The sequence below is a fragment of the Odocoileus virginianus genome, chromosome 12 (assembly GCF_023699985.2).
Source record: "Odocoileus virginianus isolate 20LAN1187 ecotype Illinois chromosome 12, Ovbor_1.2, whole genome shotgun sequence".
Lineage (NCBI taxonomy): Eukaryota > Metazoa > Chordata > Mammalia > Artiodactyla > Cervidae > Odocoileus > Odocoileus virginianus.
Window position 1 is genome coordinate 58,499,648 of NC_069685.1, and position 26,308 is coordinate 58,525,955.

Below are 26,308 nucleotides of genomic sequence, written 5' to 3' on the forward strand. Positions count from 1 at the left end.
GTCTCTCTTCTGGGGCTGACTTGTTCATCTCAGACCACAAAGAAATAGCACTAGCACAGGTGAAAATAATGGCAAACTTTATTGGCATAAATCACAGGAATTAAAATGGGGAAAAGCCAGGTTATAAGTTTACAGAGGAAAAGAAAATTAAAAATCAAATCATCAAATAACCATCGACCCCGAGGGTAGAACCTCTGGAAGTCCCAGATCCTCTAGGGGAGGGGTCTGGGGTGGGTCACTGTAAACAGAGCAATAAGGCCTATGGGTAGAAATGGAGACATCAGACCTGTGGCGGGGCCTGGCCGACCTCCCCAGACCCAGGCTGCTCCCAGCCCCGCCTCCGAGGAGGGACCCCCTTCTCCTCTTGAGAAGCTCAGCACACCCAGCCTCTGATGAGGTTAATGGAGTGGGTCTGGCTTGCCCTCACTTAGGGGCCCCCGTTCCACTGACCCGGAACCCCAGCCCGGCCTGACTCATCCTCAGGGGGCTTCCTGTTGCTTCGCCGGGATCCTGTCCCTCCGCCCAGAATCCTATCAGGCCCCTAGGACACAGCCGGGGTGGGCTCTCTCCCCGGGGGCCACCACCAGTCTCCAGGGAAGGCAAGAAGTTTGGGGAAGGGACACACCCAGTGGAATCAACAAGACTAACAGTCAAAATCAAATCCCAGCTTTCCTGAGGAGGCAGAAGAAAGGGCCCCAGAGTAGCAGTGGGGAGGCCAAGAATGTTCTCTTTGTGGCCAGAAAGTCTCTCTGTGGACGCCCCTAACGGCACCCCCAGAGTGGACTTCCCCCTCTCTCCCCGCTCAGAAACAGGACGGATGAGGTTCGGAATTCTAGGCCCCAGAGGGCAAGACACCCTTCAGGCCGGTCTCAGTGAAGAGCTTGCTGGCCTGGGGAGTGAGGAAGGGGGCTCGAAATACAGCAGTTTATAAACCAGTCCTGGTGAGCTGTGAAGTTACAGATGGACAGCCAACAGAGCCACTACCCGCTCACCTGCTTGTGCTAAGAAAAAAATAAAATATGAATTGCTTCCCCGCCCCGAGCCCTCAGAACAAGGCAAGCCCCGCACGTCCCGCAGCCACCGCGGTGTGCACCGGGCCAGCGGCAGCGCGCGGGGGAGGCATACAAAAGGAGACGTCGGTAAAACCTCTTCAAAATCATCTTCATATAGAGAAGTAAAAGCAACTCAGATGATACGAATTCAAACCTCAGTGTAGAAAACTATCAAAGTTGGTACAGTGTCCGGGCAATGGGGCGACACTCGCCACCTCACGCCATCCCAGGAGATGGAGGAAGTGACTAGAAAACATTATTGCTGGAGAGGCCTTTCTCAGTAGAACCAGAGCAGCTGTGGGGGGGGCGGGGGGCAGGTGTTGGGGGCAGCTGCCCAGGCCTGGGGAGATGGGAAGGGCAGGAGGCGCGCAAGGAACCTTCTGTGGCCCCGTGGGCACGTCCGCCCTTGGGTGGATGGGTGGGTGGATGCTGGCATTGCCTGGGGGGAGCTGGCATCCCCCCAGTACTCTCAGAACAGGGCTGACGAGGTTGGGGTGGGGGATAAGGATGCAAAGAGGCCCCCGTCTGACCCTGCCTGCCCTCCCCGCCCCCGGCTTCACTGCCGAGATACGAGTAAGAAATGGCTCCAGTGTGGGGTGCTGGCTTGGCCAGGCGGGCTCGTGGGGACGCAGGTGGGATCCTCCAGCCTCCGCCTCAGGGGAGCCTCGGGAGGAGGGTGGCGGCCCAGAGGCGCTGGCAGGGGGCAAGAGAAGCCGTCGCCATCGCCGAGGACGCGGTTCCAGTTCCAGTCGGGCCCCTTCGCCACCGCCCCCCACCCCAGCCCCCCGGGACGAGGCCTCTGGGCCCCAGCGCAGTCTGGAGGCTGGGCCGGGGAAGGGGCAGGCGGGGAGGGCGGGCGCCTAGCAGAAGAGCTTGAGGAAGCAGTTCTGGCAGTAAGGCTTGTCGTTCTGCTCCTTGAACGTGCCCTTGTTGAGCTGCTTGAGGCAGAAGGCGCAGACGAAGTGCTCCGGGTGGAACTTCTTGGCCATGGCGGTGATGCAGCGGCCCGTGATGGGCTTCTGGCAGCCCGAGCACAGGGAGCCCCGCCGCTCGTGGTAGTGCGCCTCGCAGTAGGGCTGCCCCTCGTGCTCGAAGAAGCTGCCGTGGACAAACGGCGTGAAGCACTCCTGCAGAGACGACGGGCAGGGGGTGCTCAGGCTGGGCGGCTGGGGGCTGAGGCAGCTCCCGGGTGCCGGGCAGGGGACCGTCAGGGCGGTCACACTGGAAGCGACTCCCCCTCGATAAGCATTCTCCACGCGCCCAGCGTGGCGCTAACCCTCACTCTGTTCTCCCAACAATGACCTTGACCCGCTGCTGCCGAGTTGCACTCCTGTGTTTCTTGCTTGAGTCATGTCTAACTTAAGTCATGTCTAACTTTTTTGTGACCCCACAGACTGTAGCCCGCCAGGCTCCTCTGTCCATGGGATTCTCCAGGCAAGAATACTGGAGTGGGGTGCCATTTCCTTCTCCAGGGGATCTTCCTGACCCGGGGTTCGAACCCGCATCTCCTGCATTGGAGGCAGATTGTTTACCACTGAGCCACCAGGGAAGCCTGCTAAGTCGCACTGCCTGGATTCAAACACAGGTCCGACTTCTGGGCACTGCAGCACATGTGCCCAGAAACCCTTGTGTCAAAACAAAAAGGGTTCCAAGGTCAAACTTTGCATCCTAGATTCCCGTTTATAGAGCGCCACAGGCACACTCAGGTATTAAAGACTCTGAGAAGTCCTGCAATGAACAGTGTTTCCCAAACTTACTTAATTAGGGGACCCCTGCCGGAACCCTCATAACATCTGGGGGCCATCACCCCCCAGAATGCAGTCTGGAAACCATCGTCCATTGTCCGCCGAGGCAGCTGAAGGCTTGTTGCCTCATGTCATTCTCACACCCCCTTCTCCTGGACATGGCCTGACCCGGGGCGGCTGCGCAGGTCTGTCTGCCTTGCTCTCGTTTCTCGCAGCCCCTGCACAAGCCCTAGCCCAGGACCAACTACGCTTGAGGGAGTGCGCCGCCTGCCTTCCCACCTGATCAAGAACCTCCAGTGGGCCCTGTAAGTTGGATTCAGAAGGCACGGGGAGGCAGCCGCTTCTCCCGCAGCCGCCCGCCCTCGGGCCCTCTAGAGGAAGCGACGGGGGCCCTTACCCGACACACGAAGCACTCAGGATGCCAGAGGGTGTTGAGGGCCGAGATGTAGTTCTCCAAGATGGCCCGGGCGCAGCCACCGCACTTGGGCGCGAACATGTCGAAGTAATCCTTCCGGCAGTAGGCCTTGCCATCCTTCTCGTGGAACCCTGAGGGGCGGGGGTTGGAGGGCGGTCAGGCTTCGGGGAGAGGCCGCCCTGACTCCCGCCCCAGCGCACCCCCGGAGGCTCAGTACCTTCAGGCCCGAAGAAGGCGCCACACTGGGCACAGAAGAAGTGCTCCGGGTGCCACGTCCGGTCGAGGGCCGTCACCACTTTCTGTGGAAGCCAAGTGTGCGGCCCCAGCTGAGCGACTGGCCCGCAGGACAGACCCCCTCAGCCCCAGCTGAGACAGACCCGCAGGCCAGGCAGTCCTCCTCGCCCCCCTCCACCCCCACCCCCGGCCAAGGAAGGAGCGTGATGCTCCCCAGACGGGGGTCTCTCCTAGCTGTGCTTTGAACACTACTGAGAATTCCGATTTATTGAAAAGGATGTGACGTGCCAGACACGCTCTATCTCCTGTAATCCTCACAGGCAGTTGAGGTCATAGGTTCTACTGGGCCACCCATCTTGTAAGTGTAGACACAGAGGCCCAGAGAGGCTAGGCATTTCCCTAACGTCACACAGCAGAAGAGCGAGGGAGCCTGCACTCCACTCCACCTATCCTCAGCAGAAGGGAGTGAGGGATGGCTGCTTGATGGGCGTTAGGACAGGCTGCGCTTCAGGCTAGAGGGTAAATCCCAGTTTCCCGGCTGTGTGTGCTCCGGCCTGCTGCGTGACTCTCTGGGCCTTGCCTGGCCCCTGCCCTGCACCCGGGCACTCACATCCAGAATGGGCCCGTTGCAGTAGTAGCAGCGCGGAGAGAAGAGGTTGTGATAGTCCTTTTCACAGTAGGGCTGTCCATCCCGCTCGAAGAAGTTCCGGGAGCCGATCTCCTCCTGGCAGTGGGTGCAGACGAAGTGCTCCGGGTGCCAGGTCCTCCCCATGGCCGTCACCACCTGACGAGGGGCGTGAGGATGTGGCTTGGGACCAGCCCCGCCCCCTGGGCACCCTGCCTCCCGCCCCCCTGCCCGGCCCCACCCCTCATCACCTGCCCCGCGATCGGCTTTTTGCAGGCCCCACAGACTCCCTTGGCGACCGTAGCGACCCCCAGTTTGTTCAGGTCAGACTGCAGACTCCCCAGCATGCTGTCCAGCTGACTCCCAGGCTTCGGGGGGCCGCCTGGGGGAGAGCTGCTCCCCGTCTTCCCCTGGGCCATGAACTGCGGAGACAGGGAGAGCAGGCGGGTCAGCACACCAGGGCCTGAGGGGCGGGGACTTGCTGCCGCATGAGGGCGTCTCTCCCTCCTGGACAGGCAGGTTGAGGTGGAAGTGTAGCCTCTCCAGGGGCCTTGGAAGCCCTCAGGTGGGAACAGTCTCCACAACGCATCCAGGGGCCCCAGGGGCTCATGGTGGGCCTGACCGGGCCCCGGAACACACCGCAAGCAGGACCTGCAGCCCCAGCCTCGGCACTGACCCCTCCCGCGTCCTGCCCTTCGGGGCCGCTCTGCCTGCTGTTCAGAGGCCAGCCGGCCACCCAGCACAGCTCACCATCCGCTCTCTGTTCCAGGCCCTGGATCTTAGGGGAGGAAACGAGAAGAAGGATTGCTTTTATTTTTTTTTCAAATTAAGGAAGAAAGAATAAGAGAACTTGTTACTAGACCGTGTCACAAAAGGGACTTTAGGATGAAATAAGAGAATGGATTTCTTTTACCCCCTACTGGCAGTAACCAAAATCAGGGAAAAAAAGCCTACAGAAAAACAACCACGAGAGAGGGGCCCGGGGAGAGATGAAGAGGGAAGAGAGAGGTAAGCCCACCAAAGGCGCAGGACTGAGCGAGCGGAAGTGACGGGCCAGAGAGCCTCGCCAGGTACCAGGCCTGGGGCTGCAGGGGAAACAGGTTTGGTTTTCCTTCTGAGGACAGCATCCTCAGAGGGAGCCAAGGGCGGGACTGAGGAGCGGCTGACACCTCAGGGGAGGGAGCGAGCGTGGACATCAGGTGAAGCGAGGGTCCAGGGTCAAGGCCAAGTCCAAGGAAGGGCTGTGGTACCTCGCAGGTACCTTGTGGATGGATGGACATGGTACTTTGTGGATGGAGGGACACAGGGCCGTATGCACGTGTGTGTGCAGAGTCGGGATGCCACTGGAGCATAAGGACAGGACAGGTGGGGCCGGGGCCCCGGGAGGCCTGCCTGCATCAGGGGGAAGAGCGGATCCTCGTCCGTCTGGCAGCCTATGGACCTCACGGAGCAGGATGCAGCTGTGCGCGGGGCGGGGCCCTGCACGCCGACTCCCCGAGGCCCCATCCCAGTGCTCTGGACCCCGGAGGGGCCGCAGGGGATAGCGGGGGGCCCCGGGGCGGAGGGGGTGGGTGGGCTGGGCGGGGGAGGAGAGCTGCTGACTGAGGAGGCGTCTTTGAGGTGCTGGAGCAGAGGGCTGGGAGGAGGAGGAGGAGAAGGCAGAACAGAGAAAGTTCTCCGCAGGGGAATAGGAGAGCCAGGAGGAAAGACGACCTGGGAGGGAGAGAAGAGGGACAGAGATGAGGACGATGATGGTGGAGGAGACAGCATCTTGGCAGGCAGGGGCTCCCGGGGCCTCTCACTCTTGGCATCAGGGGTGAGGCCGGTCTTGCGAGGACACAGGACCGCCCCCCCCCACCCACCCCGCCGCCTGCCCTCTGGCCAGGGCTGGGGAAGAACCGGAGGGCCTCTCTGCCCCAGCCCAGCCCGGGGGCATCTGCTCACTACCTTCTCCACCAGCTGCCCCCCAGCCCGCCTCCCACGCGGCTGCACGGTGATGACGATGCCCTCGGTCAGCCAGTCCTCGGCGGAGGCCCCTGTGGCCCCCGTGGTCTCCTCTGCCTCCGGCCGGATGCCCAGCCGACCCTGCAGCTCGGCGATGAGCCGCTCCTGGGACGGGGTCCTGCTTAGGGTGGCGGGGTCCAGCCGGCGGCGAGGGGAGGGCTCCCGGGACATGGGGTGAGCGTGGCCGGTCTCCCGGCTCCTCCTGATCACCGAGCGGATCTAGGGGGGAGGCACGCTGTCACAGGCCACTCTGGGCTCAGCAGAGGCAGCTCAGTCCACACTCGGGGGGTGGGGGATGGGGGGGCGCCCAGGAGGGGAGGGCAAAACCCAACCATCAGAGATGAGCCGAGCGGAGCTAGGGCAGAGGCAGGGGGCCCTGACCTTGGGTAAGACCCTGAACTTCCAGGGCCTCAGCTTCTCCATCCTTGAAATGTGGTAATGGTATTTTTTTTCTTCAACTGCTTTAAGGGGTTATTACAAGAATGATGTGAAAGAACATTAAGTGGACAGTCTCAAACGGGCTTGAGACTTTTCCTTCCTTTTTTTTTGTTTCTTAATAGAAACAAAAGAACTGTCTTTTCTTCCAGTAAATCCTTTAACCAGTTTTTTTTTCCTCGTTTATATAAGCAGGATTATAACCTACTTGTTTCTAGTAGTTTGGTTTCATTTTGTTGTTGCTTTTGAAAAGGGCCTAAAAATTTCAATCAAGCAAAAAGCAGATAATAACATAACGTCAGCCATAGCTTACTGGGGACAGCACGTTGTGTTCTTCCGAAGCACCTTCCAGGCATTGTTTCATTTAATCCTTTGGACAACCCTGGGGGAAATGGTCTATTTTCCCTCATTTTAAAGATGAGAAGACTGAGGCTGGTGGCAGGGGGGTTGCCCAAGGCCACACGGGGCACACGTGTTGGAGGCGTGGTTTGTATTCATTCACTTCTTGCTGGTTCCAAAGCCCATGCTTTTAACCATTCCACACACATCCCATCAGGATGTCGGGCAAAGCTCATCTAAAGGAAAAAGCCTTCATCGAGCAAGAGGCTGGCTGTCACTAGGAGAAATTCCGGGGCCCAGGGAGCTCTGCCAGCCCCACAGAGCCCACTGCCCAGCGCTGGCTGTCGGGGTCTCAGGCCGCAGCCTCTTGCAACCAGCCGCCCAAGCAGACATGCGCAGACAGGGAGCGCATGCAGTCAGCCAGGCGGGGCCACGCTGAGCAGCCGGGCGAGCGCGCGCCTGCCTGGCCAGCTGTGGAAATCCTCTCTGTGGTGCTGGTTGTGTCCACGGCCACAGCCCGTGGGAGTTCTGCCTGGCCCGTCCTGGCCTCGGTGGTGGCTTCGGTGGCACCCTCTGGCCTCCTGGGGGTCTCAGGTCCCCGGGCTGGCCTGACCAGGCCGCCCGCCGTGGGCATCTCTCCACCTAGCTGCTCATCCTCAACGGGGGTGCGGCGGCTGCTCTCCGGCGCCCCTGGCTCGGGCCTTGCCCTCTCCTGCCATCCACGTTCCTCCGTGAGGCTCCAGGTATCCGGGAAGACGGCCTGATGGTCCACGGCCACAACGGCTGGCTCGGTGACCTCGTGGAAGCTGGGCGCAGCTCCCCGCGGGGGCTCAGGCCTGAGCGCCCCCAGAGCCCACGGCCCCTGCCAAGTGGCAGCCACTGCCTCTTCCGGGCACACAGTGTTGGCCGACGGCGCTTGGGGAGCCCCAGGCTCCTGGGGACCTGTGCCCCCAGCATTAGGTAGAGTGTGGCTGGGAGGCGCCCTGCAGAGCTCCCCGACCTGGTCTGGTGGGTCCCTCCAAACGCGAGCCTGGCTCTCTACAACCAGCGGCCCTGGCCAACCCTCTGTGGAGGGCGACCTTGAGTTGGGGGTGTCAGGCATCAGCCCAAGGCCAGCCAAATCGAGCTGGCCAGGGGCCACGTTGTCCTCGGTGCAGAGGACTCCCCGGGTGTGGCTGTGGCCTTGAGAGGAGGGCTTCCAAGGGGGTGGCAGGCCTCCAGAGGGCCCGGGAGGAGGTGGAGGGGGGAGGCTGTGGTGTGAGGATGGAGCTGAGCCAGGTGGCAGCCCCGAGGAGCTCAAGGCCACAGCAGAGGAGGAGCTGGTCTGGAGGAGGAGAGAGACAAGAGACAGGGGGAGGAGAGAGACAGGGGATGTGAGGAGGGGCGCACACTGGGGGTGGGCCAGCCTCGGGCTCTGACAGCCCCCGGCTACGCTGGCCAGGCCGCCTGAGCTGACCCATCTACGCTGGCCAGGCCGTCGGCGCTGACCAGACCAAGGTGGCAGCAAAGCTGAAGCAGGACTGGCCCTGGAAGAAGACTCAGGCCCCAGAAGGGTCTTCCTGGGCCCCACCTCCCTGGCTGCCATCCAAGCCAGGCAGCGGGGTGGGGGCACTTCTCTGGTGGTCCAGTGGCTGGGACCCCGCGTTCCCCATCCAGGGAGCCCGGGTCCGACTCCTGGTGGGGGAGCCAGATCCCACATGCTGCAACTGAAGACCCCGCATGTTGCATCTGGGATCCGGCGTAGCCAAATAAAGATTTTTGTCTTTTTGGGGGAAAAAAAAGAAAAAGAACCCAGGCAGCAGAAAGCAGCCTCTGACCCACACCTGTGGGGCTCCTAGTCTGAGTAGGGACAAGAGAGAAGAGATTAAGGTGGGGTGGACCACGGGGAGGTCAGCCCAGGCACGATCGGGAGACAGGCAGCCACAGGCAGTTCCCAGCTCTGTCTCTCCCTGACGATCCCAGCTCTCCTACATCACCCCAAGACCTCGTTCCTGGGGCGCAATGAGAACCAGTGCAGCTTCTCAAGGGGGTCTCAAGGGGGTTTGAAAGTGACAAAGTGCAAAGGGCACTGGGGCGGGGCTCCCGCCTGAGTCCAGCACACGCTCCTGACTGTGGCCGCTCAGGAGGCTCACAGGCGCAGGCTGCTACGCCCGCCCCAGATGAAGCCCCAGAGGCTCGGAGGTGCCCCTCCTCCAGTTCCCTAACCATGCTCCCCCCACCCTGGGAAGGGTGGAGTCAGCAATGGTCACCAACTGGAGTTCAGTCACGATCAGGACCCATCGAGGCAGCGCCTCCTCTACACAAAACTCCTCGGGGGTCTGGCAGGCAGTGGGTAGGGGACAGGGCACCTCCAGCAGGTGTGGCCCAAGAGCCTGATGGATGAGGTTTCCCAGACAAGAGCCTGTGGGCCTCAGGCCGTGGAGGCTGGAAGAAGACTGGCGAAGGAGCCAGAGGCAGAAAAGAAAGAGGACACGCAGGGGACAGCCAGCGGCGTGGGAGATGCGGCTCTGGGACAAATGACCTCTGGGTAGAGGATCCCACCCAGCCCAGCGGAGCCCGCCCTCCCCCGCCAAGAGCAGCCACCAACACTGGGCCCTTTGTCTCAGCCTCCTGATCCCTTGCCTGGGTGGCAGGGAGCCAGGAGCACCCAGGCAGGAAGGAATGTCCCACTGAGCACGTCCCCAGCCTTCACAGGCTGCTGGGTGCCCACGTGTCCTGGGCGTGGGGTGAGGCACCCAAACCCTGAGTGGCCAAGTCCCAGCCACTCATGCTGGGGTACGGGAGGGGAAGACCGGGGGGTTCTGAGCAGGCAGGGCAAGGTAGTGGGGGGAACCTCAGGGCACCTTAAAATCCGACAGCGAGGCCATCAGCTCATCCAACTCCCTGGTGGCGGAGGAGGCCGAGATGCGCGTCTGCTGCTGGCTGGAGGTGACTCGCTGGGGACTGCTCATCTCGCCCTGGTTCACAGTGATGGCAGGGCTGCAGGCAGGCAAGGAGGCATCAGCGGGGACCCCTGGGGCCAGCCCGAGCACCCCCAGCATGGCCCTCCCCTCCCCAGGGTCAACACCTCGGCTCCAACACTGGGCTCCTGACGCCACCCAACCCTGGGGAAGCCCACCAGCTCCCAGTCTCTCCTGGGGACCAGTTGCTGGCTGGGGAGGGCTTCTGTCAGCCAGGGGGACAGAGTGCCAAGCAGAGCTGATGGGGGAGAGGAGAAGGCAGCTCAAACGGCACCTTTCCCAGGAGCCCAAGCTCAAGCCGGCCTATGCAACAAGCCTGGCATCCTATGCAGCCTGCACGACGCTGGACGCACACGTGAGGCTGTTCCAGCCACGCGGAAACACCGAGAAGAGCTGACCCTGGGGAGGCGCTTACCACCTGGACTCGGTACATGTGTTCTAAGGGTCTTATCAGGTCTCAGCCAACTGAGGCAGGTGGTCTTATCCCCACGACCTCACTTCCCTTTATTCCCTTCTACAGATGGAAAAACGAAGGCTTGAGAGACGACACTCGGTAAGTGCAGAGCCAAGATGTGGCCCCGACTGCGTGGCTCCAAAGCCTACACTGGGGGACTTCCCTGGGGTTCCACTGCAGGGGCCACAGGTTCCAGCCCTGGTCGGGGAACTAAGATCCCACAAGCCACACGTGTAGCCAGAAACAAATAAAAAGCCTGCACCGACAGCCCCTGGGCTGGTGTGCCCTCGGGCGCCCAGGGTCTGTCCTCCCTGAGGGACGGTGGCTCACTGAAGGCAGGCTTGTGTCCGGGTGACTCACTGCCGTCCCCCAGGGCCTGGTGCAGGGCCCGGCAAACAGCAGGGGCTTCAGCCCGGGAAGGCCCGGTGGAGACTCACACGGGGCTGGGCACGGAGCTCTCCAGCTCATCCAAGAGGTTCTCCACGCTGGGCCGCAAGTCCTCCAGGCCCCGGCCACCGTTCCGCTTGGGCTTCTCTTTGGTCAGTGGTCCAGCTTTACCCCCCAGCGGGCTGCTATTCTCCGGGACGCCATAGTGGCTGCTCAGAGCCCCCGGCAGCGGCGGGCTGGAGTTGGCCTCATCTTGGGAGAAGGAAAGGGAAGAGCTGCTCAGCCTTGAGCCCCGCGGGGACCCAAGGCCGGCAGGGGGGCTTGGAGCAGGGGGCCCCCCAGCCTGGTCCTACCTGCGGGGAAGCCTGGGGGGTTATGCTGCACGGCGTTCAGCTCTAGCAGCAGGCGGTCGAGCTCAGAGAGGTTGCTGCCCAAGGAGGAGCTCATGACGGTGGGCGAAGGCTCGGCTGACTTCTGCTTATTGGGGAAGCTTCAAGAAGCAAAGGGAAGGCTGAGGTGAGAGAAGCTCCCCAAATCCTCCAGGAGAACCAGGCAGGGTGGGGGGGAGGATTCCGACGTCTCCAGTCTCCAGCAGCTCAAGGACAGAGAGTGGGGAAGGGATGTGGCGAGAAGAGAGGAGGAAGGAAGCGTTGCTTCAGTTCCTGAACCTTCCTCCACGCAGGGCGGTATGACACCCAGCCCAGCGGCTGCCCGGGGACGGCAGATAAGGCCACACCGGGCCTCCCGCAGTAACCCAAGGACCCAGGGAGGAGCCCCCGCCCTCCTCCAGCGCCCTGGCCCAACCTCGGCTGACTCAGCCCAGCATGGTGTGTGGGATCCCCGGGTAGGGGGAGGGGCTGGCACCTGTACACGTGGTCTTCCTCGCCGGCTCGGGGACACGGGGGCCCACCGCCGTCCTGGGGGCTGGAGGCACTGGAAGTCTTGGCACGGGAGCCGTACACGGGGGATGAGGACTGAGGCTGTGGGGAGGACAGTGCTCAGCGCCTCCCCGGGGGCGGGAGGGCGGAGAAGGAACAGCCCGCGTCACCCCCAGGAGCCTCCCGCTCACGGCCAGCCTCACCAGGGAGTTTCCACACTCTGGCCAGGAGACAGGTGATTAATGCTTGGTCACTGTCCCTTCACGTGGCGTCGGGTGGGGAGGGCCAGATGCTTCCTGCCTCTGCCGCACCCCCCCCAACTTCCTGGGCTCCCCAAGCCCCTGCCAGACCCACTCCACTGGCCCCGAAGCTGACTTCTGAGCGCCCCCATCCCCCACCTTACCTGCTGGTGGGTGAATCGGGAGGTGCTGGGTGGCCAGGGGTCTAAGGGGTCGAGGACCGTGCCGTTGAGGGCCTCACTGGATGGGGGCGGTGGGACGGGGGGCGGCACGGCGATCTCCTGGTACGTGTGGTTCCCAGTTGGGTAGGAGTAGGGGGTCTCCTCAGACAAGAAAACGGGCCGCTTGGAGATGTGGGAGGTTGTGGACTCCAGGTCCGCCAGCAGGGCGTCTGCAGAGAGCGGGTGGGGAGTGGGTGAGGGAGAGGGATCCTGGGAACTCAGCCTCCAGGGTCAGCACCTTCCTGGCCTGCACCTGAGAGTTAACGAGCAACTTCTGGGCACTGGCCCCACCCATGGGAGAAAAGACCAGCCCCGAGGCAGGAAGGTGCGAGCCCGGACCAACCTGGCTAGGTCAGTGCCCAGAGCTTGGCTCCCGGCCAAGGAGGCGGCGCTCTGGGGGCTCCAGGGCCGCCCCCCGGGGCTCTCCTACCTCTGGGAGCCGGGCACTGGGGCTCCCTTCCCGACAGGGCTGTGTGGTTGGCTGGCCGGGAGTTAGAAATGCCTGCCTGACTCCGCAGGGCAAGGCGGAGAGACCGGGCGGGAGGGGCCCCACGTCACAGGGAGGGGCCAGGTCCCCACTTAAATGCCCAGCAGCTTCAGCCGGCTCAGCCCACAGCCTGGAGAGGTAGTACCTGCCTTCCTGACCAGGTAGAAGCCGAACCTCGGGCTCCAAGCTCCTCCCGAGTCTCGGGGCTACCAGGGAGGTGGGGGCCGGGATGAGGCTGGCACGCTGCTCCCCACCCCCTCAGCAGAGAGGAGCAGGCAGGACTGCTCTGTAGGCTGTTTCTGCAGAAGCCTGGCAGGCAGCCTGGCCCCAGAGGTTCCAGGGCCCCACTACTCTGCTTTTAACAGCAGCTAGGGAGCCGGATCGGCCTTGAGGGTGAGCTTCCATTACCCAGGCACCAGGCAGCCAACGGGGGGGGGAAGGGGGGGGTCTGCATCTCCCCATTCCTGAGATAAGAAGGGTACAGCTGTGGAGGGGGGATCCTCCCTTCCTGCGACCCTCAACCGCCCCCAGCCTGGCCCAACGTGCCATGCCCTCACTCATGCCCTGCCCTGTGCTCACCGACCAGCTCACTTTCACCCCAGTGCTGACCCGCTGGGGTCGGGGCCTGGTGATAACCATCCTCGGAAAGCAATGGCTGGCTCACGGCCTTTTACTAATAACAGGCCTGGTGCTGGGCACACTGCACCCACGGTCTCCGTTAACCCTTCTAATGAGGCTAGAATTCCCACCCTCCCTTTACAGATGGGAAACCAACTTCAAGAGGTGAGAGGACTGCCTCCCTGCCCGTCGCCGGCATAACAAAGTAAGTGCATCACAGGAATGACTCCTCGGAGACCCCCCAAAAATCTGCCCTGCAAGAGGCTGCGGTGATCACAGGACCATGCTGGGTTCAAACGGCACAGCTTCCTGAATGACAGGGCCCGAGCTCCGGGGCCACCAGTCTGGTCCTTCCTGGTGACCCCGTCCCCAACCCTACCCCTGCTCAGAGGCCCTGAGGATGAAGCAAGGGCCTCGCCCAGGGTCTGGGTCTGCGGCCCACACCGCCTCCCAGCTGCCTGCCCTGGTCTCCGATGCCCAAGGCTGGCCTGGCCCCACCTACCCCAGGCTCCTGCCCCCGTTGATCAGAAGCTTGTTCCAAGGAAGGTCAGGTCCTGCAGGTCCCCCTCCCCCTCCAGGTCCTTTGGAAGACGCCTGACTTCCTGTCTGTAGCAAACCGGAACTAGAGGGAGTCAGTGTGTGTCTAAGGTAACAGAGGAAAAGGAACCAGCCTCCAGGGCCAATCCCAGTGGCCTCTCCACGGCCACACCTGGTGCCTTGGCTCCATAAGGCGTCCTGGCTTCCTCTGGGCCCAAGCTGGCAGCGGGGTAGGGGTCCCTCCGTCTCCACCACGGACAGAGCCTGCCCCCCCCAGAGCTGGCAACAGGAGCAAGTCTGGTAAAAGTAATGGGAGCAGCTGCCGTGCTCGAAGGCCCACTGCATGCTAGGAGCGCCACCTGGGTCACCGCTCCTGCCCCTCACACCACCACTAGCGCGGATGGCAAAACTGAGGCTGAGAGAGGTAGAGGCACACCCCCGTGCTGTCTGAGCTGACCAAAGGGACGCCACTTGGACCTGAATGCGGTCTCTCGGGCTCCACTCGATCAAAGACAGATGGTGAACCTTTCCTGTCAAAGCTTCTGAGCTAGGGACACTGCCGCCCCTGCACCAAATGCCTTCCCCTGCCTTGTTCATGAGCTGACTTCGAGTCTGGCTGATTGGCTTATGATTTAAACAGGCTCTTTTCAACACAGCTACATCTGTGGGCTGGAAGGCGCAGTCCTGGGGGGTTGAGATGGAAGATCACAGGTCGTGGAGCCAAGCCAGACCTGAGGTCAGTCCCTGGGCCTCTGTCTACACTACCCACGGCCACAGGGCAGATCACCTGGCCCCCACCTCACAGCACTGGTGCGAGGTTTACATGGGAGAGCAGATGCTACAGGAGATGGGAGAGGGCTGCAAACATCACATGTCATCTGCTTCAGAAATTAAAAAAAAAAAAGATTTTCCTCCAAGGAGGCCAGGTGAGGCTGCCAAGTGCTGACTCCTCCTCCTAAGTCCTCTATGGGTAGGATCTGGACAAGGTAGGATCAGGTCAAGAAAAGGGCATCCTTGAAGAGAAAAGCAAAGTAATAAAGTAACACTCAAAGTGAAATGTGTGGATGTCAGAGAGAAGAGCCCCATCGTTGTCCAAACTTGCGTCTGAGGGAGGGACAGGACACGTGTGGCTGCCGATTCCACCAAACCCCCCACAGGCACCTCAAGGAAGATCGGGGAACACAAGAGGCGTGGAGGGGTACTTGCTGGCCTCTACTTTGGGTTCCTAGGGGCTGCTATCTCCCCAGAGGCTGCACAAGGGTGCCGGGCCAAAGTCTTCTTGCAGGTTCAGCAAACTCCTCCCTTGCCTGAATAAACAGAGGAAGCAGGTGGAGGATGGGACAAGGGAGTCCGCCTGCAGGCAGCGCCACAAGGTGTCTGCGCAGGGGTCCCCAGTTTTCAGCGAGAGTTACTGCCTGGCACCAGTTCTGGATCCCCTAGGGGTAGGCTCAGAGATTGCTTAACAAATGCCCTGGAGAGGGTGTCAGAGAAGATACCCTCCCTCCCACGTGTTCAAAGGCTGCCTTTCATCCACACAGAGGCGGCATCTGAAGCAGTTTGGGCTGAGGAAGGCCTCAAACTCCACTAAGCTTCTGGGTCCAGGCCCAAGCACTCTGGGACAAGTCAGAGCCACCAGGAGGGCCCCCGGCCACCCTGGGGAAGGAGTTCTCTTGGGGGCTTTCCAGTCCCCTTCTGGAGGAAACCTCCCCAGATTCTGCAGGCGCTTTGCCTCGAGGATCAGTTGATGCAGGCTCTCTGGGTCTCTCCTTTTGACACTGTGGGTGGAGGATGTTAATGCTAAGTCTCCAGCCCACCCACCAGAGGCAAAGGCCAGCCAGCAGCGCCCTGGCGGCAGAGGGTGTGCACTGTCACCCACTTCCCGCCAGGGGGCGCTACTCACCCGTCGGCTCTCCACGGCCGGGAGTAACCGAAGGTAGCCGCTCTGCAATCATGGAATTTTGGAGCCAGAGGAAGACCCCGGAGCCCCTGACCGGTCACAAGCAGGCACACCGGGAAAGTTTCAGTGCCAGGAAGGCCTAACTGAGCTGGAAGGACGGAGCAGGCTGCAAGGAAGAGCACAACGGGGCCTGTGTGCCAAGCCTGCAGGCACACATATCACTTGAAGGTGAGACTCAAAAGTGCCACAAGAGCCCGCGGGGACCCAAAAGAGACAGGCACAAGCCCTGGCTTCCAGGGCCCGGTGGCTGCACCTAAGCAGCGGCTCGGAGAGGTGGTGGCTTCGGCTGAGAGCTGCCCAGGGGCAGGGAAGTGTCTAGGTGGGCACAGCGCACCAGAGCCAGGCCAAGGGCAGGCCCTTCTCCCGGCGGGTTGCAGTAACCACCCGCTCAGCACAATCCTGAGGACAGAGTGGGAGCCGCTGGGCCCGCCGCCCCGAGGGGGTTAACACTCAGGGGTCCAGGCTCTCTGCCCTGGGAGGGAGGAGACCCAGGGGCCGGTCTGCCTGCATTCCAGGGCCACTCACATTCCCCAACCAGCTCAGACACGTGTGGATGGTGGGAGGACCCCCAACACAGGGGATCTCTCCCCCAGGCTGCAGCTCCTGGGGCCTGGGCTAACCCAGTAAGAAGTTAAAGAGGAGCCATTAAGCACCTCCACCCCCAAGTGGAGTCTAAAGACAAGCCAGGCCTCTTTCGCAAGCCTGCCTTCCCCCTACCCAAGCCTGGCCACTTCTTAGAATGCGATAATGACTATCAAGATCAGAGGCCTAGAGCTGGCCAGACGCCAGAGAGTGTGAGATAAAAGGCCAGCCGTGATCCCTCAAGGGAGGGGTGGAGGGGAGGCAGCGGGGTGGGGGGGCCCAGCTGATATCACTGCCCCCATCACAGGCTCTGAGGATGCTAGATGTTAGAATTCACATGGGGGGATGGTTCTGAGTCACACAGACTCTGCTCCATGGCTGAGCTGCTCGGCCAGGCCAGGCTGCTTAATCGCTCCTGTGCCTCAGTTTTCTTGTCTGTCCGATAGGAATTTCACCGTTTGACTCACAGGAGTAAGGACTATAGGATGGAGTGGATGTAACATGCCCGCTTTAGCACAGTCTCTGGGACAGATGGACGGATGGACAGACAAACACATACACACACACACTCTCGGTAAATGCAGCTCCCACCCACAGGGATGGTTAGGCCCGGAAGCAAAGGAGAAAAGCGCTTCCCCACCCTGACCCTCTCCTGAAGGCCAAGGATGCTGCAATCTCGGATCAGCAGTGAGGGGCACCATCTGGGGGTGGGGAAACAAAGTCGCAACGGGAGAAGCCACCCCAGCGGGTCTTCATATTGGGGCGGGTTCACGGGGGCATCATCCCATCCCAGAGTTCACAGGCCACCCCCTGCCATACCAGCGCCAGGCCGACTTAAAAGAGGTGGGGTCCTTGGACCACCAGAAAGACCCCACTCTCAAGGCCTGGCCAAGGAGGGGCCCACGACAGGAACAAGATGGTTCCAAGACTCGGCTCACCCACCTTCTTTCTGCAGGCCACTTTAACTCAGCTTCCATGGCCCAGGCAGGTGTCTCCTTAGGAGATGAGAAGCCGAGGGAGGATGGAGTGGATCCTGCCCCAAGAGCTCCGGTACAGGCCGTGCCAGTGGCCCAGGGCCAGACGTCCCTCCCCGCCATTTATGGTGAGACCCAGCCTCTCACACAGACAGCAAGTCCCTTCCCCGCCGGACCTGAAGAGGCCCAGCCTTCCGGCCTGCCCACCCCGCTGGGCTCAGAATGCCAGGCGAGAAGTTTCGGCCCCTGCTGACCACCGGGGCGGCCTTGGTCACCTCGAGGCTCGGAGAAGAAGCCGCAAGAGCTCAGGATGCAAGCAGGGATCAGGGCTGGGCCCTGCCTAAGGAAGTGGCCACGTGAACAGCAGGGCCGGCTCCCCTCCATGGGGATGGTCTCATCTCTCAGCCCCCTCTGCTCAGACTTCCAGATTAGGAAGGCGAGCGGCGGGAGGGCGGGTCTCCCCTCCCCCAGCCCCAAGCACATGAGCAGCAGGGGCAGAGGTAATCTAATCCACAGCGGCGGGGCACTTTTGCTCGCTGAGTAACTCCCCAGGAATGGGGAGCTGGGTATATTTATCCTGATAACTGTCCTGGGAGGACAGGCAGATCTGGGACTAGGAAGGGCCAGTCCTACCATTTCAGCCAGGTCCGCTCTGCAGTGCCCAGCCCCGGCAAGCCTGGGCTAGGACCTGACTAGGAACACAGTCTCTCGGAGGGGCCTTCCCCTGCTGATCTGGGTTCTGGGTTCTTGTCAACCAATGGCCTCCTCTCCAAGAAATTAAGCTCTGGGTGCCCTATCCCGGGGAGCTAGCATGAAGGGTTGAAAGACGGAGGGACAGTGAGGAGGAAGAAGATGGAGAAGGAGCCATGAGCCAGAGAAAGCAGCCCGCTCAGCCTGCTGGGTGCCCATCACTGAGCTAGCCTAAAATAAGCAGACCCAATTGGCTCCCACGCCAGACTGCGAGCTCCAAGGAGGAGGAGACGATATAATCTAGGGTGAGATTTATAGAGAACTTCCCTGGAGCTCTTCAGAGTTTGCCTAAATCCAGGATACAGCGATTATCTGAACCCCGGACAGCGAACCTGCGCTCCCGAAGGGGCCGGGAGGAGAAGCGATCAATCCTGGAGTGTCATTTAGATATTTAATAGCCATGCCTGGAGGTTATGAAGACTCAGCCACCGCTCCCCTCCGCTGACTCATGCCTCACTCAACAGGAACTGCGTTTTCCTCTTGGCCCTGAAGGAAGTGTGGGCTGGGGGTGACACACAGGAAACCAGGGGAGTAGGCCAGAGTCGTCCAGGCTGCTGCCCCGAGAGGTGGGAGGCGGCCCTGTGGAGAAGGCGGCTCTTCCCTGGGCTTCCCACCTGCCTCGGAGGACGGTTTCCAGCCTGCCCTTCCTAGCAGGGACTGATTCAACAAGAGTGTGCAGGCAGGCAGGCAGGCAGGCAGGCAGGCCGACTCTCAGCTGGGTGCCTGGGTGGCGCCCAAGGTCACAGAGCACAGGCAATCAGAGAACAAAGGCTCAAAGGCAAAGGCCAAGGCCACCCCGAGCTCCAGGCAGAAGCCAACCGACCCCAGGCCCCATCTGCACCAGGGACCCGGCCCCGGGCGGGCCACCACGCTTCCCCATCTGAGGGGGCTCCAGCAGGCTGAGCAGCAGCAGGCGGGAGAGGCCGCCCAGGTACCCACTGCACGTCTCCACCACCCACAACGGGCACTGCAGTAGGTCCAGGCTGCCTGGACCGCCAAGTCTTGTTTCTGTTGTAAATAACTCATCCCTGGGTCCAGCATCAGCTGGCCCCGCCCTCCCCCAGAGGGGCTCAACCCCGTGGATGCATTTCATTGGTCAGATTTCATCCACCTCCTCAGGTGACCCGGGGACTCTGGACTTTTCTAAGGTCACATCTAGGGTCCGACTCCAGGCCTACCCCGCGGTTTCTTCAAAGGGTGACATGTGGATGTACACACAACTAGTGAGACAGACAGCCTCGGACCCTGGAAGCTCAGAGGCTGGGGTTTTTCTCAGATATTTCACAGCCAGCCCATCCAAGCCTGCAATCTGGGCTCTTCGAGGCATGTCAGGCTGCTGCAGAGCAGGGCGGCTCCGAGGGCCTCCCACTCCTGCTGATCATCAACAGGGGTTAGGAGGGGCTCTGCAGTGAGTCATCCGCCCTACAGAGACCCAAGCAGAAAGTTCAAAAGTTTGCCTGTGTTCCAGGAACGAGCTGCAGCCTCTTCCTGGTGTTTGTGGACTTCGTAGCACTAGTTACCCACTCTACACCAGTCAAGTTCTGACTGATGAACACAGCTCACGGTGGCCCCAGCACAGGTCCCTGCTTCCCCGTCTCTGGAAGCTGGGCCACTTCGCAGCCTTTCCCTGTTCTCCTGTAGCACCTGTAATAGCCTACGAGTCCTTTCCTAGCTCCCCACAAGTCACTATCAAGTACCATCAGCTCTTCCTTCACAGGGCCTGTCCCCTTTCTTCTTTTTTTACCCCCCACTTTTTGGCTGCAACTTAGGGCATGTGGGATCGTAGTCCCCTCACCAGGGATCGAACCCATGCCCCCTGCACTGGAAGGCAGATTCTTATCCACTGGACCACTAGGGAAGCCCCCCTCTTCCCTTTACTTGCCTCCCTTTCTTTCCATCACAGGAAGCCAGCCACTTAGACTGGCAACCGAATCCATGCTCGGCCCCTTCTCGAACTCGCTGGCAGCCCCCTGCCCTGCGTTTCCCGACTCTAACCCGTGCAGAAGAGGCCACCGTGTGAACTTCTTGAAAACCCCACCTTTGCGTGTGCATCCACTAGACAGCTCGCCCTCTGAGGGCAGGAGCCTCCTTTCTGCTCCGCAGATCCACCACACGAGGCCCTTCATGAGCCTCTCAGGCAGTGACTGAGTGTGTGTCAAGCAAGGGGGACTCACGATGCCCAGCCACTGATGACCCTCTCTGTCTGCAGGGCGAGACCGGAACCCCCGGGGCTGGCATTCCGGCCTTGAGTCTCTTAGAATACAGTCCCAACAGCCTTTACCTTCCTGGCCTGCTCACCGCCACCTGCCTCTGCAGCCAAACTGGGCCCCCACTTCCCTCTCCCCAGCCGTGTGCCCTTATTCACAATACTGAACATATGCCCCACCCCCACCCCCACAGGGATGTCCATACCCCCAGGGGGCACGTGGCGGCCAGGGGCCCAGGAGCCAGCTGGGGGTAAACCCAGAATACTGTCTCAGGATCAAACTGGCTCAGGAGCAAGAAACTGAGACCACTGCCTTGAATTAAAGGGCTACCGTACAGTGGATAGGAATCCGCCTTCCAACGCAGGGGACCCGGGTTCAATCCCTGGGCCAGGAAGATTCCACGTGCCTCAGAGTAACTAAGCCCTCACGCCACGATTACTGAGCCCACATGCTGCAACTACTGAAGCCCGTGTGTCCAGAGCCCGTGCTCCGCAACAGGAGACGCCACCGCAAGGAGAAGCCCACGCACTGCAACCAAGAGCCGCTCCCGCTCGCAACCAGAGAAAGCCTGTGCACACAGCAGTGAAGACCCTGTGCGATCAAAATATAAATTAAACTGTTAGGAAAGGCTACTTTTATGGAGTCTGAGGCAAAATGCCAATGGACTGTGAGATTAAAAACAGGCGTCAAAGCCCCGTTCTGCACGTGCTCGTGGTGAGGGCCCAGGAGACATTTAAGCAGCCCGCAGAGTCATCCTGTGCGAACCATAGACATGGCTGCCCACGGGGTGCTGGGAGCTGGGCTGCTGACCACACAGCTCTCTGAAGCCCCCTCCTGGCATCCCAGCTCGCATGGCAGTGTGGCTAAGTGGACAGAATGGGCCTCCAAGTACAGAGGGGCGGCGGGGGGGCACGTTCAAATCCACAGCACTCTCAGCCTGCTCCCAGTGGCGATTCTGGGTTTTAGTTGTTCAGACACCTCAGAGAGCGCAGGGTAAGGAAATCAATGAAATCAATGAGTATACGAAAGCCACCCGGCAGGGGGAACACCTCCCAAGCGTCCCGCTGGGACAGGAGGAGACACTCAGGAAAGAAACCCGCGGCCCTGCCCTGAGGACGGATGGGAGGGGGGGCGAGGCGGAGCCGTGGACTGCGGCCAGGAATCCCGGGAGCTGTGACAGGTCTGTCACTGACTCGGGCCTCCCTGCCGAGCAAAACCACTGACCTCATCCCTCTGTGCCTCGGGTTCATTCCAAGTCTTCCTCGGAGAACATCAGCTGAGCCCAGGAGCCTCCGACTCACTCCCGGGACAGGACAGAGGCCCCGGGGGAGAAGCTTCAGCGCTTCACAGCCCTGCCCCCAGGCCGCTGCCCTGTGACTTTGAACCTGGAACTGGGACAACTGGAGGAGCCCAGGGCAGGGAGGCCCCTTCCCCTGCCACCAACGATCGAAGCCCTGCCAGCCAAGTGCCCCAGGGGGACCCAAAGCCAGGGCTGCATAACCTGAAGGGAGCTCAGACGGGGGGTGGGGCTCCAGGCACGGGCAGAGGGCGCTGACCCCATTTTACGGAGCGGGACAAGGAGGCTCAGAGACATCTGAGGAGTGCGTTCAGCAGCCTGGCAGAGCTCTCAACCCCACAGGGACAGCTCTGCCTGGCCACAGAGCTCACTCTCAGTCTTTCTGTAACACCCCACTGGAAAGGCACGGTCAGCTGTCCCTCCTTCCGCCTGTCGCCACTCTCCAAAGTGCCCGTCTCCAGCGCCGCCGCTGGAGCCATCCAAGAAGCCTGGCCGCTGGGGTGCCCCTCCACCCACACCCCTGCTGGAGGCCCTTGCTCTGCGCCTCCCTTCTTGTCTCTCCCCCCTGGGGCAGGATCCTGAGCTACAGGTGAGCCCCTTGGCGTGGCGCGGGGACCTCCCAGTTCTAACTTGCTGCCTGGGGGCTGGGGGGGGGGGTGGTGTCTACTTGCAAGAGTGTTCCCATTACCACCACCACCGTGCCATACCCACTAGCCCACTGGAACATCATGACCCAAGACGGGGCTGCCCCTGGGGTGGGCGCTGACCTCCGCCCTCTACTTATCTGGACAGAGGGAGGGGTCCGGGAGAGATCAGAGAGGTCAGAGACTCCCCAGCCTCCACCAGAAGCAGGGAGAGGAAGCAGGAGAATCATCGGGAGACAGGCAGGCAAGCAGTCAGGGCTGCTCTGAAGGCACCAGAGAGCCAACTAAAAGAGGGACAAAGAATCTCGCGCGTGACGTGGGATCGGTCAGCCTGAGCTTTGCCACCACCTGTCCGCAGCTCAGGATCACGGAGCACAGACACCTGCTACTTTCTGCTTTTACTTTTTGAGAATACACTGGCAGCAGGTTCACGACCATTGGCCCCACCCACGTGTGTCCCAACATGATTTCTTGAGGGTGAAAAAGGGCTAGGAGGGGCTCGGAACCCCAGGCAGCGCCCTCCGGAAGAAGGCTGGGCAGCTCGTGATCCTTATCTACCATCTGGAGGGTGTGACTCCGCAGAGCACAGTTGGAACCACTATCTGAGAAAGTCAAGAGCAGAGACGAAGGGGCAGATGGGCCAAGAAGGAGCCAGGGCCAACCAGCCCACAGGTGACCTCAATGACACTGTAGTTTCCCTAGAAGTGTCTGCACCATCCAGCCCTGGTTTTCCCAGTCTCACCAATTTGGAAGCCATCTGCTTGGTTTGGGACAAGACAAAATTCTCTGGCCAACTGACCGCCTGTTGGCACCTCCCTAGGAAGGGAGGAGCCCCGGGTCTTGTCCCAGTCCCTCCAGCGTCATTGATCTACAGAGGAGAGATGCCTCCAGCCACCGCCCCAAGGAGGGCAGGCAGATTTCTCTGGAAGCCCAGATCCTTGCTCACTCTCTGCACTGGGAAACCGGCCTCTTCCTGGACAGGGAGGGAGCGGATGGAGGCCACAGTCCTCATGGCGTTGGCTAACCAGAGTCACACTGTGAAACCGCAAGAGTGAAAAAGGAGGGAAAGACTTTGCTGAGGGTCCTTCTCAGGGAGGGAGGGACCCCTGTGGACTGTCGGTCTCGCTAGCAGGGCTCACAAGCAGGGACATCAAGGAACAGAGGAGAAGGACGGGGAGGGAAGACCCTGTAGTCCACCAGCAAGAAACTCCAGAGCAGAGGCAGGGAGCCAAGCAGACGACAGGTCTCACGGGAGAACTGATCAGGGCCGTCTGTGCCCCGGAGATCATGAAACAGACAGGGTCTGAGGGCTCTGCTTGGCTTGGCAAGGCTGGCCTCCCTCCATCACACCCAGCTGGTGACATCAGGAGATGAATGGCGGGGGGGAGGATCCATCTCAGCCCTGGTTTGGATTTTAGTGGAGGAGACATCTGGGGCTCTGGAAACCCAAAACCCAGCAGAGCCAGGACAGGTGGCAAGAGCAGGCAGCAACTGTAATGCCCCGAAACATTACGCAGGAAGCCCCCAAACATCCTCACACCAGAGTATTCCAGAAGTTTATGTGGAAGTCAGAGACTGTCTCTCTTGGGGATGATGGTTCAGGGAGACCATTTCTATCATTCATTCCACAGGATGCTAGGTTCTGCAGTTTGCAGAGAACGCTTTCTTATTCTGAGGGGGCCAAGGAGAAGGGCCACCCAAGGAGGAGCAGGGGGCAGCCCAAGCCAGGACCACTGGCTCTCTCTCTGTGCACTCAGCCCAGCAGGGTGCTGTGCACTGCGCGCGTGTGTTGGGGGAGGGGGGGGGCGGTGTTGGCTGCACACAGCTGCCCTGGACGAGGTTGGTCTACACCTGCAGAGAAGGCACAGGACACGCACTGCTGTGCCCTTGCCCCTGAACAAGTGCACAGGAAACTGGGGGGCCTTGCGGTTAACTAGGCCACCTTCGACCTGGACAGCACTGCCAGCTGGGGCTGCTGCCTCTCCTCCTGTCCACCACTGTCCAGAAAGGAAGTGGTCACCCAGGAAGGTGGCGCGCTGACCAAGCACAGCCACTCCTGTCCTCTTTAACACCGCCTGTTTCTCCTTTTCAAAAGTGCGGGTCTCCGCATGGTTACCAGAGGAGAAAGCGGGAGAGGGATAAGTCTGGGGTGAACAGATCCACACCACTATAATATAAAAGGGATTAAAAAAGGCCCCCTGGAGGAGGGAATGGCAACCCACTCCAGTACTCTTGACTGGGAAATCCCACCGACAGAGCAGCCTGGCAGCCCACAGACTCATGGGGTTGCAAAGAGACGGACACGATGATTGACTCAGCACACGCTGCATGGTACAGGGGAACCATGTTCAGTATCTCGCAATAACCTATCCTGGAAACAAATCTGAAAAAGAGTATATAACTAAATCACTTTGCTATATACCTGAAATGCTGTAAAGCAACCATACCTCAATCAAAAAAGAAAAATTACACACACACACACACACACACAAAAGCACAATTCTCTGTCTGCATCCACCTCTCCTGCTGTACTCTGAAATGTGACGTCTTCCTCTGTGGAAACCCTCCCTGGCAGGAAATCGGGGTGGGGTGGGGGGTTGCCTATAAGCAGAAGGGGTGCCTGACCCCACTCCACCATCCCACCCCACACCCAGTTGAGACAGGAGCTGGGATGAGAGGAGTCAGCTGTCACTGGCTATGAACAAGGACGCCTGTTTCACGTGGAAAGGACAATCTTCAACAACCAGGCTCACAGCACAGCCCTGGTGCCCTCGGCCGACATCCGGGTCCTCTGAGGGAAGATCCCAGGGCCAGTGCCCCCGAGGGCCACTGGCAGCTCAGTGTGCGGTGGCAGACAGTGGCAGATGGGAGGAGGTGCGCGCGGCCCGGGGACGGCTCCGGCTGGGGAGCACAGACTGATTCCACAGGGCCTTACTTGTCTGCACCCACCTATCTTTGTGGTGAAACAGGAATCATAAATAGCAAAGGGTTGGCCCAGATAATCTCGCAACAGCTCTTTCAAGTCAGGAACTCTGACTCTTCTCCCTCCAGAGAAAATTCTAGAGGCAGCAGGACCAGGGGAAGGTGGGCGCCGGTTCAAGGAAGCAACAGAGCACGTGGCAGAGACCACCGGCCTGAGGCATGAAGGCTGCAGCCGGCCACACAAGTCCCTGGACATGTCTGCGCTTGCTTTCCCTTCACTGTGGGATCTTACTGCCCCAAGCAGGGATTGAACCCGTGCTGCCTGCGGTGGAAACACAGAGCCCCAAACACTGGACCGCCAGGGATGTCTGTTTGTGCTTTTTAAAGAAATCTGACTTAGTCTCAAGAAACTGAGAGGTTTCACACGAAAGCCAGAATGTGTCTGGCTTCCCGGGAGCGGTCACAAGAGCTAGCAGTTCACATCTACTTTCCTGCAGAGCCACCAGTGGCTGTCTCTTGAAATCTAGCACCCTTCCTTTCTGGCCTACTCCACTTATTCGTAACACCCACTGGCCTCAGCGAGTACGTGAGTTTGCCATAAGAATGCAGTGTGAGTTTTGTAGCTGAGCAACTTCGGTTGTAAGTCCTAGCTCTGTCACTTGCTGGCACCGCACCTCTTTGAGCTCAGTCCCCACATTTGTAGACTGGGTCTGAAAACAGCCTCTAATATCACAGGGGGGAGTGGGGGTTCCCCAGAACTCGCCTCCTCCTGTCCTTCCATCCCTCTCCCTGGGAGCCGCCTCACCTTCACCTCTGGTGGCCCTGACAAGTGTCTAGAAACACCACGCTGGGCACAGAGGTGACAGAAGTACAGTGTCTGGGGACTTCCCTGGTGGCCCAGCAGTTAAGACTCCATGCTTCCATCGCAGGGGGCGCAGGTTCGATCCCTGGTTGGGGAGCTAAGGTTCTGCACGCTGGGCGGCACACAGTGTCTGACCCCACAGAGCGCTAAGGAATGGGGGACTGGCATAACGGGACCAAGGGAGGGAGCAGGTTTTTTTCCTTCCCAGGCAGGAACAGCGACGAAGAGAGGCAGAGGGGAGCCGCAGCCAGGCAGACAGGCAGACAGACAGGGCGGAGCTCAGAGCGCGCAAGTCCCAGCTTGGGGAAAGAGGGGAGCAGGAGGTGCTGTGGAGTCTGGACCTACCGGGGCAGAAGGCAGGGCGGGGGGGAACGACAGGACCAGGCTTGTGTTGGTGCATCAGCGGGTGCAAGGGAGCCCCGAGGGAGGCGGGGCGCGCCCGAGACAGCCCGGGAGCCTCAATGCTCTAAATAAAACTAGGCG

At 60.7% G+C, this 26,308-nt stretch overlaps 1 protein-coding gene across 3 annotated transcripts; it reads right to left on the bottom strand.

Moving 5' to 3' along the window:
- Nucleotides 1-60: 60 nt before the first annotated feature.
- Nucleotides 61-26,308, bottom strand: PXN (paxillin). Of its 3 annotated transcripts, XM_070475392.1 has the most exons (15): nucleotides 26,171-26,308; nucleotides 11,932-12,158; nucleotides 11,515-11,630; nucleotides 11,004-11,140; nucleotides 10,701-10,902; nucleotides 9,693-9,828; nucleotides 7,313-8,173; nucleotides 6,019-6,294; nucleotides 5,464-5,784; nucleotides 4,748-4,849; nucleotides 4,323-4,493; nucleotides 4,057-4,230; nucleotides 3,430-3,511; nucleotides 3,195-3,343; nucleotides 61-2,179 (listed from the first exon to the last, which is right to left on the bottom strand). In XM_070475392.1, the coding sequence occupies exons 1-15, from the start codon at nucleotides 26,223-26,225 to the stop codon at nucleotides 1,913-1,915; spliced, it is 3,276 nt and encodes a 1,091-aa protein (XP_070331493.1). In that variant the 5' UTR covers nucleotides 26,226-26,308; the 3' UTR covers nucleotides 61-1,912. The 3 variants fall into 3 exon arrangements, with proteins under 3 accessions (XP_070331493.1, XP_070331491.1, XP_070331492.1); XM_070475390.1 differs by lacking the exons at nucleotides 5,464-5,784; nucleotides 6,019-6,294; nucleotides 7,313-8,173 and having other exon boundaries at nucleotides 26,171-26,284; XM_070475391.1 differs by lacking the exons at nucleotides 4,748-4,849; nucleotides 5,464-5,784; nucleotides 6,019-6,294; nucleotides 7,313-8,173 and having other exon boundaries at nucleotides 26,171-26,277.